At 36.5% G+C, this 21,920-nt stretch overlaps 2 protein-coding genes across 8 annotated transcripts; one reads left to right on the top strand and one right to left on the bottom strand.

Annotated features, from left to right (window-relative positions):
• Positions 1-6: 6 nt before the first annotated feature.
• LOC143302382 (uncharacterized) lies at positions 7-14,093 on the top strand. Of its 5 annotated transcripts, none has more exons than XM_076619715.1 (6): positions 7-90; positions 845-937; positions 4,911-5,117; positions 6,210-6,358; positions 12,016-12,266; positions 13,453-14,093. In XM_076619715.1, the coding sequence occupies exons 3-5, from the start codon at positions 5,012-5,014 to the stop codon at positions 12,154-12,156; spliced, it is 396 nt and encodes a 131-aa protein (XP_076475830.1). In that variant the 5' UTR covers positions 7-90; positions 845-937; positions 4,911-5,011; the 3' UTR covers positions 12,157-12,266; positions 13,453-14,093. The 5 variants fall into 5 exon arrangements, with proteins under 5 accessions (XP_076475830.1, XP_076475829.1, XP_076475831.1 ...); XM_076619714.1 differs by having other exon boundaries at positions 842-937; XM_033347258.2 differs by lacking the exon at positions 7-90 and adding an exon at positions 347-700.
• Positions 14,094-14,149: 56 nt separating this feature from the next.
• Positions 14,150-20,868, bottom strand: LOC143302889 (uncharacterized). Of its 3 annotated transcripts, XM_076619713.1 has the most exons (4): positions 20,600-20,868; positions 20,092-20,325; positions 17,843-18,401; positions 14,150-17,756 (listed from the first exon to the last, which is right to left on the bottom strand). In XM_076619713.1, exon 4 carries the CDS (start codon positions 17,179-17,181, stop codon positions 14,680-14,682), a length of 2,502 nt encoding a protein of 833 aa, XP_076475828.1. In that variant the 5' UTR covers positions 17,182-17,756; positions 17,843-18,401; positions 20,092-20,325; positions 20,600-20,868; the 3' UTR covers positions 14,150-14,679. The 3 variants fall into 3 exon arrangements, 2 of the variants coding, with proteins under 2 accessions (XP_076475828.1, XP_076475827.1); XM_076619712.1 differs by having other exon boundaries at positions 14,150-18,401; XR_013058750.1 differs by lacking the exons at positions 14,150-17,756; positions 17,843-18,401 and adding an exon at positions 19,584-19,940 and having other exon boundaries at positions 20,600-20,818.
• Between the last annotated feature and the right edge of the window lie 1,052 nt (positions 20,869-21,920).

Here is a 21,920-nt window from a genome sequence, read left to right as displayed (position 1 = left end):
AGGCAGCGGCCGTGCAGTGACTTACAAAAGCTCCGAACGGTTCCATCCTGGGCGGACGGTTAATTGCGTTCGGTACTTCGAGGCAGAAAGGTGAGTACAGAATCGCTCCTCTTAGTACTCTTATTAGAAGTGTTATCATCGAATATAAGTTTTTTCAATAAATTCTTATCGTTTTACGATCTTTCTAGAATACAATGACGCCAGCAATCGATCATTTTCGCGAATTTATTGTAAATTAATTGGGGGAATATCTGGAGTTCTTTATCGGTTTCGACTGTAAAATCAGCAACTATTCGAATTTTTCATTCATAATTGTGACATTTTCGACACTTCCGTTGCCAAGACCCTCTTGACAGATTTTTGGCACGTTCCATCACCCTTGTTAAACGAGTGCACATTGGTGGATATATTGATTTTAAAAACCAATACGTGTACGAGATTTATTATCTCACTGGGACAAAGAAATCCGTTTTATTCGCGAATTTTCCGTGTTTCTTCTTAATTTTCGTGAGTGTCTGGCGCGGAGCATTATTTGAATGAACTTTTCATCGTTCAGATTATATTTCGTTTAAAAAGATTGAAATTGATGTCGAGAAGAAATGAAACAAGGTGCTCGGGCATTCCATCGTTTCCCGGGGAAAGAGAAATATGAAAAAAACGGTCGTTCTTCCTTCTGCCATTTTCGTCCATTACCAAAATGGTATGACCCAAATGTCCCGGGCCGTGAATCAATCAAGCGAATTTTGAATAATTTTTGAATAATATCCAGTTAATAATTTGTGAAACAAATTAATTTCATTTTATTGTTGGAAACAAATTAGTTGGATTTTTCTTTCTTTAGCAGTTTTCGCCGGAGTTGACCTGACGTGCTACTTCAGTTTCCATCATCGCTTCTCGAAACTTCCAACGTCCTTGGTGTTGGAGTCTCCTTGACCAGGTGAGTACATAGCTTCTAGATACTCGTCGCTGTTCATCCTTACGAGCCTCTCGAGAAAAATCCGCAGTTAATATTCTGCTAATCCCTGCTGCTTTTAAAGACCATAAGTAGTCGTCCGTAAGGTTTAAAAGATTTCGAGTAGATTTGTATTACGTATTTTATCTTCTAATTTTTAAAGAGAGGGTCGTGTTTAATCAATTGAAAATGACGAAACTGTAATGGGACATTATTATCAAATATTAAACGTGGTTCCATTGGGTACTTTTATGGTCTTTGCGAGATATATATGCATTATACGTTGCTACTAGCAACGCGTAGCGATGAACGATGGAGAGCAGTACCTTCGTTATCTCGTCTCGGTTGTGTACATATCAGTAATGCACAGTACTCGTACTAAATATCTTACAAATTCCACACAGATTTTCAGATTAGTTTCGAATAATACCAACACGACCATGATAGTCACAGTACAGTATTAAATGGTGCCACTATGCATAATACACTCCTAAAATGTTTCTACAAATATATTTGTCCGAATATTTTTGTCAGCTACTATATCCTAACCACGGTTTATTAAACAATATATAGATTTAAAAAAGAATATATAACGACATTACTTGTTTAGGCTAGATTGGTTTAACTTGTATAGTTTTAGTAACTGTGTAAGATCAAACAAGAACTTATCGTTAGTTTGGCGAGATCTGATTACACGAAGCAACATAATTGCTTTGAAACTCAGGACAGAAAACAATGTCAACCGGTAGACGCGTTTGTCTGGTGAACGTGTAACGCGTGAATAATAGATAGCGACAATCACGCGAACGCTAGTTACAGCTGACTTGGCTTACATTGTAGCATTCAAACTAGAGTATACGAGCCGTAAGCACTATTGAAAGTTCAAAGACCGACTAGTGAGCTTCATCCTGTCTCATTTTTTAACCAGGCGATGGATCGACGAATCGTATTGATTTCGAGGATTATTATAGTTCTGTGGAAATTTTAAAGCGTGGTTTGTCTAATCTTGTCTCGTTAGCTACAGACCCTTTGGCGAGCAGCCTGAAACTTGATCCAGTTTCGAGAAAATGAAAAATTCGTTTCTTCTCTTTGCTTCCCTGTTCCTTCTTTCCTCCTTTTTCCCTTTTTACATCGCGTTAGGACCCGTTAAATAATATTGACTGCCGTGGACGCTGGCTGAGAAGTGCACTTTATAACTAGCTTTAAAATCACTGACGTCGATGAGGACAAAGGTAAGTTAGAGGGTCATTTATCTGAGCTGGTGTTATTCGACCTGAACCCTGCAGCTTTTCAGAGTTTCTTTCGTTTTTCTTTTAAGAGCAGAGATGTTAACTGGTCTCTTGTTACGTGTAAGGAGTATGTACTAAAGCTTATTTATCACCAATTGGTTGCTCAAAGTCGAGATATACATACCTATATTATATTAATACGTTACAGAAGATTACGCGTTAGTTAGCTTATGAGAATTTATAGTGTGTCACAGATCACAAAAGCAGAATGACTACTTTTTCATAAACGATATATGTATATGAATTGAAAGTTTAACTATTACGTCACATACTTCTCTCGATAAAGGTCGTCGAGTGCATATTGTTAAAGAATATTAGCCATTTGAATTCAATAGTTTCGAAGATACTAATGCTTCTGTGAAGTTTTTGCAGGCTGTTAATTTTTTATTGAGATACTACAAATTTTAAATAACTTCGATTAGAAATAAAAATCACATTACATTAACGCGTAGAATGTAACGTAACGTAGATAATGTAAATATAAATTATATTACAAGGAAACAATACGGGTAGGTAATGTGAAACATTCTGGTTAAAATTGCATCCTTTGAAGGCTAGGACACACAGTACTTACGAAGTAGATTAAGTACCAAATGGGGTACTTAAGAAAATTCATGTTGTCATTGTTTAATAAACATCTTCAGCTAATAGCTTTCTGCAAAAGCTGGTTTAAGTTATGCTAGCTTGTTCCTTATTAATTGCAATTATATTGTTCGTATCTCCTAGAGGATTAACAATCCATTTTTATAATGGATAATAAAAGTAAATTCCTATTAGGTTGTCCCAAGTTTCTTTCGTTTTATAAAGAAATGACAGTTATGTTATTCTATATTATTTTATATTAAATTGGAAAAAGGTGGATCACACGTAATTCAATAAAATAATATAAAACGAAAAATGTTGTACATCTATTACTTTCTTATAAAACGAAAGAAACTTTTGGAACAACCTAATATTTCTCTACTACGATGCTTCTACAGTGCTAAAATATTTGATAAAAATGTTAAGAAATTCTAATATTGATTTAAGCGTATCGATTTATCCACTCTTCATATTTGATCAAACAGAAATTGTTAATTATGATTTACACTTAAAAGCGGATTGCATATTATGAGGATAAATTATCAAATTCATCTCTAATATACACATTAGAGAATCATTCATAGCCGCAATCCTGTTTACCGCTAACATTCCTGGTACTCAATAATTCATTAGGTGTCTGCTTTAGCCGCACAGAATACACCTGTAAATAATTAATCGCCATTAATATTCCATCGACTTTTGAAAATCCCTCATGTGATCTATTTCATGCGATGAGAATATGTATAAATTGAGATTGCGATCGACCATCCTCAGTCGGATAAATCGAGTGATTCAAATTATAACACAAAAAAAAGTTAAAACTAGTTACATTATCTTTTTCAATTTTTATGTATTATTTGGCGGAAGAAACTTTGGTAATTGGTAAGTAAAGTTCACCTCCTTAATGTTAATGATTTTAATATGTTATTAAGCTCAAAGTTCTAAGGAATTTTCTATATATATATATATATATATATATATATATATACATATACATAACTGTGTGCGTATATATATAATATACGTATAACAGCCAAAGTTCAGCTCTCAAGTGTACGCAAAACTTTTATGTTCATTTTACGCTATACCAGTATGTTTCATGAATTTGTTTGCTAACAGTATCGAAACAAATAACAAGCAGAGGACGAGCTATTCATGAATTGTTTTGCCAGCGTGTACGCTCCCAATATTTTCTATTTGAGAAAACATACTTGTTGCTATTGCAACTACAAATATCTTTACAGTCGACGCTTTTGCCGCGAATCATTGACTAACATGTAAAATCGAGAAAAAACATGGTTTATTGTGATGGAAATGTGGAAAACCGCAAAACCGATATAGAAGGGAAAATAAAGGAAAGGAAGGTAGGGATAAGTAGAAGCTTGGGGCCAAGTTTAATTCACTGAAACCGAGCTGCTTGTATTATCGCAAAACAAAATTGCCAGTACGTCATTTCCGTACTCTCGTCCTCGCGAAAATGGTTTTGCTCGTTAAGAAAAAACGAAGAGACAGGGAAGAGAGGAAAAAGCAAACGGAGAGCGCTTTTAAAAAGCTGGCGAACCGTGTGTTACCACAACGAGATACGCGGTGCTATTTGTCGCTTTAAATTGTGTCGCAACTCGTTTTTGAGATCTTTGCCAGGGACGCGTTAAAACACGCTGCAAATATATTTCTGGCTTTTCTGGGGTTTAACTGAAATATGACAAATAACGTTGTAAAACATATGTACTTATGACTTACAGAGTAATTGAGTGTACAAAATATAATAGCCAGCGATTTAGGGCTTTAAAAGATCAAAAGAAAAGAAAAGAAAAGAAAAGAAAAGAAAAGAAAAGAAAAGAAGAAAGATAATATGTTGCGGCAGTTTAAGTCGATCTAAGAAAATAGATAACGGGAGGGGGGGGGGAGGGCAAAGCTAGTTAATCTGGAAAGAATCCAAGCGTCAATTTCAAGCATTTACAGAGAATCAAGCGGGCTGGTTAAGGTCGTGAGTTGAGCAATTATCCCGCGTTAGGTTCAATCAGGTTAGTCCCACGCGAAATTGATCCAACCATGCGAAAACGAGTGTATTCTGATTTCTGTCGCAGATACTTCTGGCTAGTGCAGTACCTACACGGTGGTTGTTGAAATAGCCGCTTCTCATCTATTTTCCGCAGCGCGGACATCATCCTTTGATCCCTTACGACTAATGAAGTTTTCAAAAATGTACGGCAGTTTGAGATTCTACTTGAAAATGATCATGATTGCGGTCTGCGTACCGCCTGCCCTTCTTTTCGTTCTTCCGTTAAAGACTGGTAAGTTGATACTGATTAATTATGCGATCGAAATCCTATATAATGGCTACAAAAAATATTTGCATCATTATTCTCGTTTCCTAATGAATCGCTGTTTTAATCAAGTTTTATATTGCATCAAATTTCTGTAGTTACACGAAAGTACTAAATTATAGAAAACTTGATATACACGGATTTAATTAATTGATAAATTAGTCGATATATAGGCATTATTATTTATTATATTATATATTATAGCCATTATATATTAGTAATGTATATATACACTTTTGAATTTTAGCCTTCTATTATTCTTATATCCTTTAAACGTCATTTCAAGCTACAAGCGACTTTAACTCAAATAGCTCGATTTCAAGTTCTAACGTATACTGTAAAGCACACTTGCGAAGTGAAACAGTAAACACGATATGAAAACTCTCTCCCCAGTAAGAAATCGAATATCCAATTTCAATCGTGCTTCATCGATAAAGCATCAATGCTACGTAGAAGCATCGTGGCAGCCGCAATGCGGATCCGTTGATCAAAAATTTCCTGGCACGATCGTTTTCGTAACGCTATTAGCCGTTTCAGTATCAGGGATGTTTTAAAAATCCGTATCGGATTGTACCATGAAGCGCAATAGCGCTTCGTTTATTTATTTACGAGAAGTGCCGATCAACTCGATTGCACTGCTCTTTTTTTTTGTCGAAACATACCTTTCAACGCGTTCACGCTTCACTTCATCAGCTATATCAGAAACGTTACACTAAAGAGTCAAAAGGTTGCCAAATATTCGTGCTTTACCTTTTGTTTGTGTGACGTTCTGTAATTGGTTTTCCAATTCAAGAGGTAATTTATACATTAGTTTTTTCTTTATTTGGTTTACGATTATTTGAAAGAAAAGTAATTACGAGAGGAAACTCTGATAGACTAGCGACAAGCTACGTTCGGAACCGAGCGCGCTGTGAATTGACAATCGTAACCAAACATCGCGACACAGTTCACCACACTATGCGTACAGCATGATCACGCTGAGTGGCGTTGAAACGGTTAACGTAACTGCGCGTACGACCGTCGAATGGCAAAGATATTCAAGCTGAGAATCGTTTTCAGATGCTACAAACAACCGCTGTGCTGACTTTGAAGGAGAAACCATTCGACATGATCTTACGTTTGAGCCGGGGCCTTCGGTTTGCAGTTTCTGCGTCTGCTACAATTCGAGGCTGAAGTGGTGCATATCGATCGTATGCAACCCGCCCGTAGTGAGTATATGCTCATTACTTAAACACTTAACACAACCAGAGAGAAACTAAAGCACACCGTTAATGCGAATAGGGTACACAGCGATTCATCTAACTTGCCTTGAATTACTTTTACAAAGAGAAACATGGACAGGAATAATTCTTTGTTACGAGTCGTTTAATTTATTCGTTCGTTAGAACGATTGGTCTGACAAATTCAAAGTCTTGTTCCGTATAAATATTTTGAAACAAGCACGTCATAAGCTTTGTATATTTTTTTTATCGCAACGAAACTGTTCAGAGAAATGTTGAAATTATTAATTACAAAAGAAGACATTTACGTTGTAAAAATGTTAGCGAAAACATTTGTGAAAAAGTTACTTTGTTATAAATTCTACAAAAGGAAATATTGAAAATCACGCCCCATTTATTCAGTTGCACGTATGAAAAGTATTTTGCATTCGCGCAAAAAAATCCCTTAAGGATACATATTTTATAATAATTGGAGTGTCAAAGTTATTACGCGGATTGGCGTACACGTGCCTTTTAATGAAACTAGGTTATTCATTTGTTATTCGTTCCTAACTTTCAACTTTATGATTTTTGCGGAATAAAATTTTATATTCCGGTTCAGTTTATAAATGATTCATTTTGAATTTAATAAAATTAGAGTTACAGCAGTGTAATTTAACAAAGAACAAATAATCATTTGTACTTTATTAAAATGTTCTTTTAGCGTCTCGTTTTAATATTTCTCTAATAATATTTTGTTAACCGTTATATTTAAATGAAGGTTTTCAAAGCAGAGACGTACTTTAACGTAGGAAATGGACGTACATTTATAATGAGAATTCAGAAGCAAAAATATTTCATACAAAAATAAATATTCCCCATGTGTAAATAGCTACGTTATGACTTTTATATGTATCTAACGTTTTTCCATGCAAGGTAACGTATATTTGCTTCTTCGCTTCTTCGCTTCTTCGCTTCTGAGTAGTAAAACCTGGCATTCATGCGGCTGATAGGTAGTTACGCGCTGACAACGAAAAACATAAAATGAATAAAAAACATGAGCCATCCTATAAAAAAAATAAAGCTGCTTTTATCTTTCATTACATATTCGTCAGAATATTGTTAATAAATATTTAAGTTCAGATTTCAGCTTAAATAAATGCATAGGATTGGACATTTATTTATATATGTATCTGCGAACGCTTTTTGACATAAAATTTTTATAACGACTAAAATGACATATTCCGATATTAAATTAATTTGATGAGAATAAAAACTGAATTTTTTAAACGAGATTTTGTATGAAGTTACATTTATTGGGAAAAATTCATTCTTTTATAATATGATAAAACGAGACTCATAGTCTGTATAAATCATTTCATGGAATATTATGTGTATGTACATGTGTTCTACGCTTTTATTATAAAAATGCTAAATGAACATAACGATCAAATGCATCGACAAATTGATTATCTTTTATTTGTTTCGAACTACAAATTGATTGAGACATTCGTGTTTGCTAAATTGCGAATTTAACGCAATGAAGTCGTCTGAATCCCTTGCGAGCATGTAAATATAGCGTCGAATTAACAGGTCAATTACTTGAGGTTGGAACTGAAAGAAAGAGAAAGATGGAGGAGGTCTTACCTTTGAATGCTGGACACTTCTAAAGCCCACAGTTCGCTGAAATTGCCAGAGAATTCAATTAAATGGCAAATTAAACCATTGAACTGAATCTGTTTCCAATCGTGAGCTTGGAGGTTCTACCCTTTGAATTTTTAAACCAGTCAACCTTCTTTTGTACGTATGGTAACGAATATAATTCATAAACTAATGAAGTGTGTAATTCAATTGAAAGCTCTTTTCACTGAATTCAGTTTAGATTAAGAAAAATGATATAATAACGAAATTATCAATTTACAATTTATAGAGCGTATACTTTATTCGAAAGTGAAGTTTATTACTGCAAATATTAGTTGGCTATTTATAGCCTGTTTGAAAAGGTGATTTAATTTCGATTGATTTTCGATAAGTTTTTGTTGGTTTACTCAGGTTAATTAATCTCCAATAAAATAGAAATACCAATCCGGTAGTATAATTGCTTTCTTGCTTATTACTTTTTTACCAATTAGCGATGCACGATTCCAGACCAGTAAATATTTTTCCATCGGGAGAAGTCAGGTCGAGAGATGCAAGATTTATACGCTCGTTCTGTCAGTTATCCCAGTGTCTGTTACGCGATAGAAAATGAACGAACTGAATAATAAATGCATTATCGGCATGAAGATTGCTTGATGTAGGCCACCGCTTTTTTTCTATCCTTCCGATACCATTTTTCTTTACTTTTTTTTTTTTTTTTTTTTTGCGAAACACTTTGCTAGTCGTGAGAAGCAGCAATTCCCTTCTGCGAATCAATTACGGTTCACGAGAAATTGTATTATAGCCTGGAACGTATTCAAATTATCTTCAATTATTCTCGGCTGTTTCCATTTCCATTCGTCTCTTACGTAAGTACTCGTTTGATGTACGTACATCGTGAGACAATAATCGTTAACACCTTTAATGTCTTCAGTATTATAGAATAAGACGCGAAAATACGTTGAAACCTGACTTTTAGATTCGCGAGACTCTATAAGGCTTCGAAAGTCTCTTGTTTCAGGCCGAATAAAAAATTGTAGATGAAGAATTACATTGCGAGGTCTGTTAAGGAAAATTTTAAATCGTATCGTTGTAATAGGATTATTTCAGCGAGGGAAATTACGTGTTGCGTGCGAAGCCACGAGCTTTCTTTCAGGCTAATATATATAATTGTCCTATCGAACTTTCCATCTAAACCGTTGCGCTCACACGTGGATTTTGCATTTCAATTTTCTTACTTACAGTCCAGTCCAGTGAGACCAAGTTAAATTTTTCAGCCCTCCGAGGTAGAATATGTTTTATAGAGAGACGTACAACGCCATGAAAGGGAGACAGATCAATAAATTGGGTTATCTTTAAATTACTGACAATCATTTCATCGACGCGGTTTCACCGACACCGAGTCCCCCGGCAACGTCTGACAAAGCTTATTTACCGATACACTGAACCACAATCATTTTACCGACCTCTTCCTTTGCTGACAGTTATTATACTCGCTGTCATATGTTATCGTTGATTATACATCTTTATTTACAAATTCGTTCCTGTGTATAACGAAACAAAGGAAGAAACGAAAATGATACGTTTCATGACGCATTGTTAAATTATTAATTAACGAGAGTTACATATCTACATGAATGCTTTGAAATGTCAGTTATAATTCATGAAAATGGATACAAGCCATTTTACTATACATAAATATAGGAATATAAGATGCTAAGTAATCTTCCTATGTAATCTCCTCCAGCTTTTTCTAGTTTGATCAATAATTATTAGTACATGTTAGGAAAATAAATAGAATTTTTGTTCTCAAGCGAGGTATAATTTAAATTTTGTATGTACACAAAAATGTTAAATTAATAATGATTATAATAATCAATAAACTATGATTACAGAGGATGGGTTTTTTGATAAAATGACATTCTGACAAATATATATAGATCGATATATATATAGATATAGATAGACAAATATATAGACTCTTACAACAGTAGTTATGAATGAACAGTAGTTATTGTATCAATTCCGTTCTTCAGAAGCTTCATTTGTGAAAAGACAATTCGCCAGAATATGGATTCACTGTAGTTATAGCTATAGGATTTCAATCTAGTTGACAGACTTGCTTTACGTAGAGAATATCTGTCTCTTGTTCTACCTTATCGCGATTCTCTCCTCATCTTATACGCTTTGTCGAGCAAAGTAATATTGGCATATATCTCGGCTCTGGTTACAATCATTAGTTTCCGCCTAAACGGTTAGAATCACATAGCTCGCGCTCTACTCTCGTTTATTCACCATTCAGGCCATATGGTCGCATGCGACGAGTTTTATGTTAATTCCGACCGATTACAATACCTTTCTTTCGTTTACAAGGAACGACGAGACTGGCAGTTGCGTGATTTGCAATGCAAAAGCCGCGATATCTGCACGATAACCTAACCTCAACCGATTTTGTTGTACTATTCTTATGTGGACTTCGTTTGTACCACTTTCGTAACAAAAATAGAATACGTAGAACACAGCATTCCGTTATGCGATATTGTCGATTCCTAACATCCGAAAAATCAGAGATAATTTTTTTCCCTACAGTTGTACATTTGTGTGAAAAATTACGAACGTAAAGTTGTTTGGTGCATGCACAGTCCTCCCCTACCCTGCATTTGCGTGGACATGCTAGAAAGATTCACTTTTCCACGGTGAAACTGTATGTATTATAATTTCATTTTTACAAAGGTCGAACATCCTACTATACATAAATTTAATATTAATATAAGCAGGTTTCCTGTTAAGTATTACATCTGACGTATAAGCACACGTGTGTACGAGCCTTGGTTTTAAATGTCTTATAGTAGACACCGAAAAGATTATTCAGTTGGATATCTGACTCAACATCAATATTTTACTAGGAGATAACATGTTAAGAACACGTTGGTGGATGGCATGGGAGATGATGAATGAAGACATACTTCTGTGAGATACATAAAATAGTAGTCAGAACGTATTTTGGCGCTTGGGGACAGCAACAGCTGGTGATACTGTCATACACCTCCATTTATAAACTTTCGAAAATCGATGTGACCTTCAAACTTTAGTGTATTCTGTTTCACAGCACAAAATATTTCCGAAACGTACGTTTATTGTTACAATGAACTTGACTAATGGCTCTGAAATACTATCCTTGAAAAAACAATGGGGGAATTAGAGCAAAAAAAAGAAGGAAATAAACAAAGACCTTGTTGGTTCGTAAAAATAAAATATGCTACAGGAAAAACTTTTTCCAACTGATTGAGATGCGACAAGCTTTAAAAGCTATGACGCGAATCGAGCGTTTGTCTACAAGAGCGCATTTTCGGTGGATATATAGATATACATGTATATGTGACGAAATATACTAAAGCAATATTGACCCTTTGTCGCTGAAAGTATCAAACTACAAAACTTCCTTTCAAATTTTCAGAATAAGGAAATCAGGATCATGATAAATAATTGGAACATAATTAAAAATAATATATCTTCTCTATAAGATAATGAATACATTGGTTCATTTAATTTTTATGGATATTCAAACGCTTCTGTGAAATAAAACGTCAAGATTATAGAGTATAAAATTCATAGCTATGAAATAACTAAAACTCTGATGTATTATTAAAAATATACGTTAGGTTCTATGTAGTGATACATACAAAGATTACATGTACAAACCCATAATTAACACAATGCTACCGCAACCATTCTGCAATCTACCTTGCCCAAAACACTCTTCCAGTCACCTCCAAACTCTTCAATTCTCTCCACCTAACCACCCACAAACCATTCACAAACATGCAATTCTCGACAAAAGAAGAACTTGTCGTCAGTTGTCCTTAACATCTCGTTCATTCATTTGGTCCCTATCCCCCTATTTCCTCCCACTGCGATGATCGCACTACATTTTTCCACGTCTCTATTCTATTCTCTGGATGACCTGAATTCTCGAGCAGTCGAGTGACGATTGATCTGTACAATTGATCGATTTCTGTTTATTACAGCCATGCAGGAAATTTCGTCTTGGAAAGCGATGTTGTGATTTCGAATGCTTGGACCATGTAAAAAACATTACCGGAACCGGTGAAATTTATGTCCTTGAGGATGAGAAATCCTCCAGCTCCTCGACTCACCAACAAACGTGATGAGCTCAATGGTGCTGTTGCGGCTATATTAATTTTTCAACAAGGATCCAGATGGCGCCGTGGACGAAATTCAATCATTATAAACGTCAACGATCAACATCAGCCATCAGGTAATTTCATATTGGTGACTTATTTCTTCTGTGTTATTTCTTCTAATTTTATTGTTAGTTCTTCCATTTGTATTCCAAAAGATTGAACTCTTTTTACGTGCGTGTGTGTTTTTCTTTTTTTTGTAACTCGTCGAGTTGCAATTCTAATTTTTGCACTTCCTCCTTCATGTCCTCTATGTGCTTCTCGAACTCTTGTGTCGTCCTGTCTTTGTCGGAACATTCTACTTGAAGATCAGCGAGTTGATGCTCGGGATCGTAATTCAATTTTTGGTCATTTTATTGCTGTCATTTTATCAACTTCTTTCTTCTTCTTTCTTTTTTTTTTTTTTTGAACTTAAAATCTTGATTTAAGGTTTGTGTTTCACTATATGATTTATTATTATTCACTAGTTCAACATTATTTTCAGTAGATTTTTTTTTCGCGTGATTTTTATACATATTTAAATAGTTTAACATGAGCAAATGCATCGTACGTCAGATATACCATTTTTAATAAATTGTCGCCTTTACAACTCGAGTTACCTCTGAACGAGTCGCATGATTGATCAATAAGCCATGAGTAATTATGCAAATTCAGTATTTTTTTCATCTATCTATCTGAATATTATAACAAAGACTTTACATTGAATATTTTATTAAAATTGTAAGTTTTTCATAAACGCTTCAAAATCCACAGTCTATTGATCAACTCCTCTATCCTTTCTCTTTCTCCTCACTAAAATAGATAAATTCCTAATGTAGTTTGTGGATAATATTTTTTTTTTTTTTTTCTAAAGCAAATCACATTTATCATCTGATATATTTTTTGAAATAATTTCTGTCTGTACATTTTCTTCTTTTCCCTTACTCCTCTTTCTCTTTCTAATGAATTCTTTTTATTCCGTAAAATAGTTTTTGTATATTCAATTTTGTTAAGTGCAATCCTTATTTCTGATAACTTACTTTTACTAGATAATTCTTGTGAATCTTCTACTACATCTTCCATATCATTTTGAGTGCGGCTTCTACCTTCAGTAAATTTAATATCTTGAACCGTATCATTAATTTCAATAGCTCTTTCGGTATCAAGTAAATCGCACTTATTATTTAATATACCTTTTGAATTGACTTCTGTCTCTGTAGTTTCTTCTTTTGTATCTTCTTCGAGTTTTCTTCGTTCTTCTAATCCACCCTTCTCATTTTCTAGGATCTTCCTTGTTGTTACGCCGCCTAAAACATCTGCACGCCAGCCCGCGCCAGCTCGCGCCACCGGACAACAACCAGCCTGCGTAACGTCACTTCGACCCTCAATAAACCTAAGGACCCACCATAACTTTCACTTCCCTGTATTGTTTCGCCATGTGTCTTCAATCCGTTTGTCTTGAAGAATTTCTAAAGCTTAAAAATATTCTCGAAACACAGTCGGTTTTTAGAGAGGTCCTTGGGTTTATTAGTCGCACTTAAAACACGGAGAAAGCGGGTATGCACCCATTAGGAAAATCCGAATAGCCCTCTAATAAAACAAGCTATGTTTTCCTCACGCACACAGTCATCTATCCACCACGATGGTAGGAGACTTCCTACTCATCCCTTCGAGCAGTAGTGCAGGTCATGACCAATCGACACCGCGGTTCAAATTTTTTGACACATTGTACAAAGGTGTATATCAACGTAACTGTACCTGTATGTCTATATTCGAGATTATTTATCTATTCAAGATAGCAAAGTAAAAATACTATATAGAGGATTTAATTAATGTGTGGATCAACGTATGTATCACTATATGTAACAATAATATTGACTGTATATGTACGTGTGTAATAAAAGATTTCCGGTTTACAATGTTTACGATACTGATATAAAAATACCATATAGAGGATTTAATTAACGTGTATATCTACGTATATATCATTATATGTAACAGTAACATTATGTAATATCGTGATGTAATATGTTTACAAAACGTGGACAATAGAGATGTTAATCAGACAGAAGAGACGATTGTGGCTTAACTTGAACTATTCATACCAAACGTACAGAACACAGCGCAATCCACACTCTCTCGACAACGCCACTCGCAACCTCCGTCTCCGCTCAACTCGCACTCGGCTCCTCGACTCGCACTCTGTGCTTTTCGACTCGCGCTCTGTTTCTCGACTGACTGTTGTCGCATTCCATTGCCCTTTTCCTAGGCCCACCGCACACGTGTTCTGCAGACGCTCGTGGCCAGGGTCACGTAGGTCTTTTCCACGAAACTATGCACTTGAAAAGACCGATGACACATTGATGGGCCCGACGGCGCCCCGGCTCTCGCGACACTGTTCATAGTTCGTCCGATATTTCCCAGGCCTTTCGTCCACGATACTACATTCGGCCATCCTGCAATAACATCTGCCCTCAGATGTTGCCTTCTATCTCGCTGTCATCAGATGCGTCACTTTCGGCATTTAGGACCCAAGGTTTCATAAAATCGAGGTGTGTGCGGGTCCTTCCTTCGGTACTGCTTCGCACGCTTTCTTCTTTTCTTGTAATTTCGCAGGCTCCCTTCTAGCTTACCTATGTTTCGTTGGGTTAGGCTACAGTCAAGGCAGTTGGACACCACGTGTTCGACCTTTTCGCGTAACCCCTTGAACCAGAAGTCCTTCTTGACCATAGCTTCTGTTTTGGTAACCTCGAAATGCCCACGCTCGTGCGCTTGCCTGACTACCTGAGCCCGCATCGCCTTCGATACTACTATTAGCACATCGTCCTCACACTCCTTATACAAAATATTGTTTCTTACTACCTGCCCATCGGCCTGACTGCACGTTGCGGCGTCCAAAATCCTACGGACTTCAGTGTCCTTGTTCTGTGCCCTTCTCAACCGTGCAATCAGCCCGTCTTCACTCTCCGTTACATACATAGTGCTCGGCAGGGGGTTCCTACTCGGAGCATCTACATGCTGCATACTTTTCCCCGGCCGATGGCACACCTGATACTTAATCTCGCCTAGTAACAAGGCCCATCCAGCCACACGCACACACAAATCTTTCTTTCTAACTACACCTATCGGACTCGCATACTCCGAGTCTGACGATTTGATGACACCCTCGTTTGTCCACGCTTCCATCAAATCATCTTCTTCCTTTCTTTCCGACGGCGCCAGTCTTCGCGGTCTTCGCGCTATCGGCTTGTCGCTTTTCAAAACTACTTTTTCGGTTATTCCGACGTCTCGCTTCTTCTCCGGCCTATACCCCCTAACGATACCGCGAATCGCTTCACGATAATGCGGTTCCCTTACGTGTGTCAGGTCTGTTTCGTCGGTCTGTTCTACCGCGTTTACCCTCAGTACATCCGGCGCGTCCTCGTGACCGTCGGTCTGATCGTCGAGTCGTAAAAATGTCACCTCGCCCCGTTTGACTCGCAACTCTACCTGGTCTAAAAAGTCGGTACCTAAGAGTAGACTGTGTCTTGTCATTACCTTATTCGAGACAACATGCAGGGTGACAGTAAAGTCGTACCCGTCGACCGTCATTACCCTTGTAAACTCGCCCCAGGTACTATTGCCAGCGGAACCAAAACCATCAAACTTAAGTTTGCAGTTTCCCAGAGGTGGTGATCCTAACCTCACATACTCATCCGCTCGTAGGAACGTAAGGTTACTACCTGTATCCACTAATGCCACAAACCTACAATCATCTATCGCCACTTCCTTCACATACTTCCCCTTTTCGGATCTTGACACTACGCAAGTCTCTTTCGGTTGTGCCGTACACCTCGCTGCAATATGTCCAAATCCGCTGCACTTGAAACACCTAACACCTTCTCCCCTCTCCGGACACTTAACACTTAGATGATCCTCACTACCGCAAATGAAGCATCTTCTTTTCTTCATTGCATCCACAGATTGACTGGGCTTCCCGTTCTTCTGGGTTTTAGCCGACTTCACAATCGACTTTGCTCTGCGACTCTTCTGCTCTTCGTACATTACTAACCTCTTCCTCAACTCTTTGATTGACGTAGCGCCGTACAATACAGCCTTATTGTTCTCGTCGTCTATTATTCCATCCACTATGTATTCCACCTTTGCTTCCTCCTCCATGTCCACATGGCTGGCTATTTCGAGCATACGGTACATGTAAGCCAGACATGCTTCATCACTCTCCTTTTTTGTTTCTTCAAGTTTCTGATGAACTTGCCTACTGTTGACTTTCCTCGAAAATTCTTTCACTAGCCCCCTCTTCAACTCATGCCAAGTCCTGGCATGACACTCGAAGCTCGCAAATATTTTCGCTGATCCCTTCAGCAGCTTCCTTGCATAGACTGCCTTCTGCCCATCCGACCACATGCACGTATCAGCGACTTCCTCGAACGACTCGAACCATCGTTCGACATTTTCACCTCTGTTGCCACTAAACGACTCTAATGCATCTTCGACGTCTCTAAAACTCAGTGTCGAACCAACACATGCCCTTCGACAACATTCGTCACGGTCCTGATACACCCTTCGCGTATCTCTCTTGTATTCTCTTGCGTTTTTCTTGTCATCTTCATCCTCACTTTCGTCGTCGCTTTCCTCTTCCGACGATATGTCGTTACCATCCATGGCCGCTCGTAGCCGTGCGCGTAATTCTACTTTTCTTCCCGTCGTTTTTAAACCCAAACTAGCGAGGCGCTCCTTCAACTCCTTCGTATTCATTTTCTCAACATCCTCATCTTCGTTGCAATCACGCTCAGCTCTCTGTACACTTTCTAAATCTCGTTGACCGGTTAGCTCTTCACCGCCCGTCGATCCCTTACGATACGATTGTCCAGCCCTACACGCCCGATTCAGCCTTGCAATCAGCACTGACCTCGCACCCGATATAGGGAGGTTCATTCGCGCGAGCTTATTCCTCAGCTCCTCCAGCGTCGAACCCTCTTCACCCGACAATCGTTCGTCCTCGACGTTTGCCATTTTTCACACTGCACAAACTTAAACAGTCAACGATATCGTCTTTTACCGCACCGCGTACCGGTAAATTCACAACTAGCTCGAATAGCTCTGTTAAACCGTTTCGTTTTCTGTCTTGTCCAATCCCGGCTGAGCCCCCAAAAATATGTAATATCGTGATGTAATATGTTTACAAAACGTGGACAATAGAGATGTTAATCAGACAGAAGAGACGATTGTGGCTTAACTTGAACTATTCATACCAAACGTACAGAACACAGCGCAATCCACACTCTCTCGGCAACGCCACTCGCAACCTCCGTCTCCGCTCAACTCGCACTCGGCTCCTCGACTCGCACTCTGTGCTTTTCGACTCGCGCTCTGTTTCTCGACTGACTGTTGTCGCATTCCATTGCCCTTTTCCTAGGCCCACCGCACACGTGTTCTGCAGACGCTCGTGGCCAGGGTCACGTAGGTCTTTTCCACGAAACTATGCACTTGAAAAGACCGATGACACATTGATGGGCCCGACGGCGCCCCGGCTCTCGCGACACTGTTCATAGTTCGTCCGATATTTCCCAGGCCTTTCGTCCACGATACTACAATTATGTGCATATGCGTATAATATTGGTTAAATGTTAAATGTTAATATTGGTTAAATGCGTTAAAGTGAAATGTTATTTACCTATTCAAGATAGCAAAGTAGACATACCATATAGAGGATTTACTACTGTTAACACTCGGTATTCTCGTATTCAAAGTATTTAACCAAATAATTTGGGAATCCAGCGGACGAGCTTGTATTTAATATGATTATATTTAATATAACAACTTTACTCAATATACGCGTAGGATTTTAAATGTCATGAGGGTTGCAGCGGACTCAATTTTAATGTACCTCGATATCTTAGCTTCTTATAATATCCTAATAAAATGTCATTTATCGATTACAATTGTCCTGTCGTATTTTATAGTGTTTGCTTTATAAATGTGAACTTTATTCAAAAAGAGTTCATCGATGATTATCCATTACAGGTTGTTAATAAACCTGAATTATGCACAAAGGAATTGCCGTTAATAACTTAAGATTCTCTGCCCGTCGTACAGGGTACACATAGTAATTATTCTCGACGATCGTAACGTTTAAGTCCAATTCGAGCTTATAGTCCCATGCGAGTTAAACAACGACAATAGTTTGAATTTCTATTTGTTCGTTTGTCGTCTGTTTATACCCGGAGCACCTGCTGTAAACCAATACAAAATTTATTAGATCTATAAATAACACATATAAAACTTATTAATTTATAATTAATATAAAATAGGAGAGCACGAAACTTCCTATTTTATGGATATGTTAAATCTTTGTAAAAAATACCATATCATTAGTATCATTTTAATCGTTCTAAAGGATTTAGCCGCATAAAGCTGTGACCCTTGGAAGAATCGATGTTCACGCGTGACAAATTGAAATTGTGCGAAGGTTCCGGTACGAACATCACAAGCCGAACATCGATACCAGGGGCACAGGCACATGTTCTGGGTTCATTATATATTTATAAAAGGCTGACGATTCAGTAGATGGTCCGGGTAAATTTAAATTGTAAATGAACGCATTGCTGGTTTCAAGTAAAAGCCTGGATAAGAGCGGATATGGTATGAGAGTCTGTCGTGGAAAGGGGAACAGGCCGCTTTTATTTGTAAAGTTTGAATCTCCTCGATATTGAAGATGTTGAAGCTGCAAGTATGTATTTCATTTTAATCCATTCGAGACCGAGATTTAATTGTAAAACGATACCTAGGTGTCGATACGATCTGAATGTTTAGTTGGAATGATTCTGTGTTTTACTCTCTCCAGGGTATCCTTTTCATACTTTGATTTTAAATCGATGACAATCTTAAATAGTATGCCTCATATTTTTAAAATATAAAATTATATACTATGTTATTCTATAATGTATTATGTACAGATATATATATATAATAATTCTATATTGAAAAAAATATGAAATTAACATGATATATACATTACTACATAAGTTATATATAAAATATGTATATTATACCCTTGCCTACTGACTGATATGAATTTCTTTCGGTCTCGAATGCGTTAAAAGAGAGCGCAAAGAAGTCGAAATTACTTATTGTAATTAGTAAAACGACCTGAGAGGCAGACAGATACAAGAAAGAAGGAATATTATATTAGCGGCATTATCATGTTTTTGCTCTCTTTAATTCTTTCATCGAGACAGACAATCTACAGGTATTAATCGACCAATTTCTCCAAGCTGATAACTTCGAATTGATGTTTATATATAAGAAGTGTTGTTAAACGATACGCAATTTCCTTTTGATCGTAAATTTTACTATCAAGGGGTCTTTTATGTATGCGTAATCATTGTGAATTATAACAATTTATGTGATCGATATTAAAGGTGTTTAAAAGCATGTATTTTTTTCTATATTATTATTCTCCTATATTATTATCCTATATTATTATAGCATTCCTATATTATTATAATATCCAATTACATGTTGATACACAAGATATACAGATTATTATTTATAACGTTTTAGTTTTCTTAATTGAGTCATTCATTTAGTACAAATGATAAGAAATTAGTAATAATTCACAAAAAAAAGGATATCGTAGTAGAAATATTATAAAAAAACATTTTCTGTTTTAGTGTAGAGTTACTCCTTCTTACAGACAGTGTCGTACAAATCTGTACGTCTCTGAGAAAATGTAGGTATCCGAGCCCTTACTTCCTCAACAACTTTTAGATCTGATAGAAAAAGGAAACATACGAAATAATAAGTAATGCTTACTAATAAATTCAACAAATACAAAGGAAGATGGCTAAATCGATAAATTAACGAGACTAAAAATTAATTACATCATGGATCTCTCGCTTTTAATTTTAAGCTGTAAATTACCGATATCGGTGACTGCCATATTCTCTTGAGTTTCCAAATCGTAAAGAATCTTTCCTCAGGGATTGGTCAACTGTGTATGTCCCGATGCGACGTAACTTGCTTAAGGAACACGAGCCGGTGATATGCAGGCAACGTATAATTGATTATCATTCGCTCTGAAACGCTGAAGTAATGACCAGTGCAGTGGTCCAGTGGTCATATTGAATGCCGCTGGATATATCAGCATTTGGCAACCTAACCCAGAGAAGCAGGAAATATGAAGCCACCGAATACCAATTAACTTCGTAGTTGCACGGTTCACATTCCATCATTTCTGAATATGCGAGGACAGTCCTCTTATTGTGCTTTTAATTCTTTTATTTGTTTCATTTTCAGCAAATATACTGGTTTTTTAAATTAAGCTTCTTTTTATACAGAGTTACAGATTATATTAATTTTATATAGAATATATTTAAGAAAGATATTTAATTTTTTGCTAGTTAAGTATTGATCGATTAAGTTACTGTACCTTTGTTCCGATAAATGCGTGCCATTTCCTCGAATCTAATATCATAGCAAATGCCAATACCTATTTTGCAGCCCTTCACATCGAACGTCGTTAGGGAGTTACCAGGACTGAGTGAATCACTCTCTCGAAAAGTAATCTTATTAGGAATGTCGATGTCGAATAGATGTACCTAATAACATAAAAATGTGGTCGCTAATTATATTGCTGCAACTTTTGTAATTTAATATCAAAGTTACCAACTCCTAAACTTTAATTATTTTTTATTTAATAACTGACAGCGTTTTTATCACTTTCTTTTATTAAAAAATCTTATCATTTAATAATGTTTAAAAAGGAGAAAAAATAAGTATAATAATATTTTAAGTATGTGAAAAATTTATACAACAACAAACACATTACAACAAAAATGGGCGTTTCCCGTATCATAACGTATTTTATAAACCGTAAATTATAGAATTGGTTATAGTATACGTATGTACATATGTATATTCCTAAATTATTCCTAGATAGAGTCACTTTCTTCACCCCGATATTTTCAAATTCAAAGCCATAAAGGAATATATTACTTACCTTTCGGTGTCTTGCTATCAAAGTTCCATCGGGACCCCAAATAGTACAGGTATTGTACAATTTATCGCCCTCTATTTCAGGCATCGTACCACCAACTACATAGATGTTGTTTTCTTTAGCTGCGTTCGATGAAGCAACGCTCGTTTCACCATCAGGAATACTCTCGCCGTATTTAGGAAAGTACTCTGCATTGCAATATTTCAATTAATGAAAAATAACTGTCTTTTGTTCCAACCATAAATTAAATTGAAATGTTTGTCAGTTTTTTATTTTCTAAATTATCAAAATAACCAAGTTTTATATTTCGACTTAATTAAATATGCAATTTCTTAGCTAATAGTATATATAATAAATTGTTTCTACAGGTTCAAAATGAAAAATGAATATTTAGAAATATTTAATTACGACAATGCTATTTGTGTTAGCATCAGTGGCTTGTTACTCAACGACTTTGCTAGTATAAGTACCCAATTATTAGTATCTTAAAAAATATATTTATACAAAAATCACGATAATCATGAAAATGGGGAAATCCTATATTCTCGAATCAATTCACAATTTATTTTGTATATTAATTAGATTCCGCGCTCATCAGTACGTACTCACTGGCGACATCGAGAAAATGTATCGGCAATTCCTCGTACGACCAGAGGATCGGAAATATCAAAGGATATTATGGCGCAGCGCGAGTGGAGAAACAGAAACATATGAGCTTAACACCGTAATACTCTTATCATAGAAATAGAAGCAG

The sequence above is a fragment of the Bombus vancouverensis genome, chromosome 7 (genome assembly GCF_051014615.1).
Source record: "Bombus vancouverensis nearcticus chromosome 7, iyBomVanc1_principal, whole genome shotgun sequence".
NCBI classification, from domain to species: domain Eukaryota; kingdom Metazoa; phylum Arthropoda; class Insecta; order Hymenoptera; family Apidae; genus Bombus; species Bombus vancouverensis.
The sequence above is the reverse complement of the archived record's forward strand: the minus strand, read 5'-3'. Positions and strand labels throughout refer to the sequence as shown.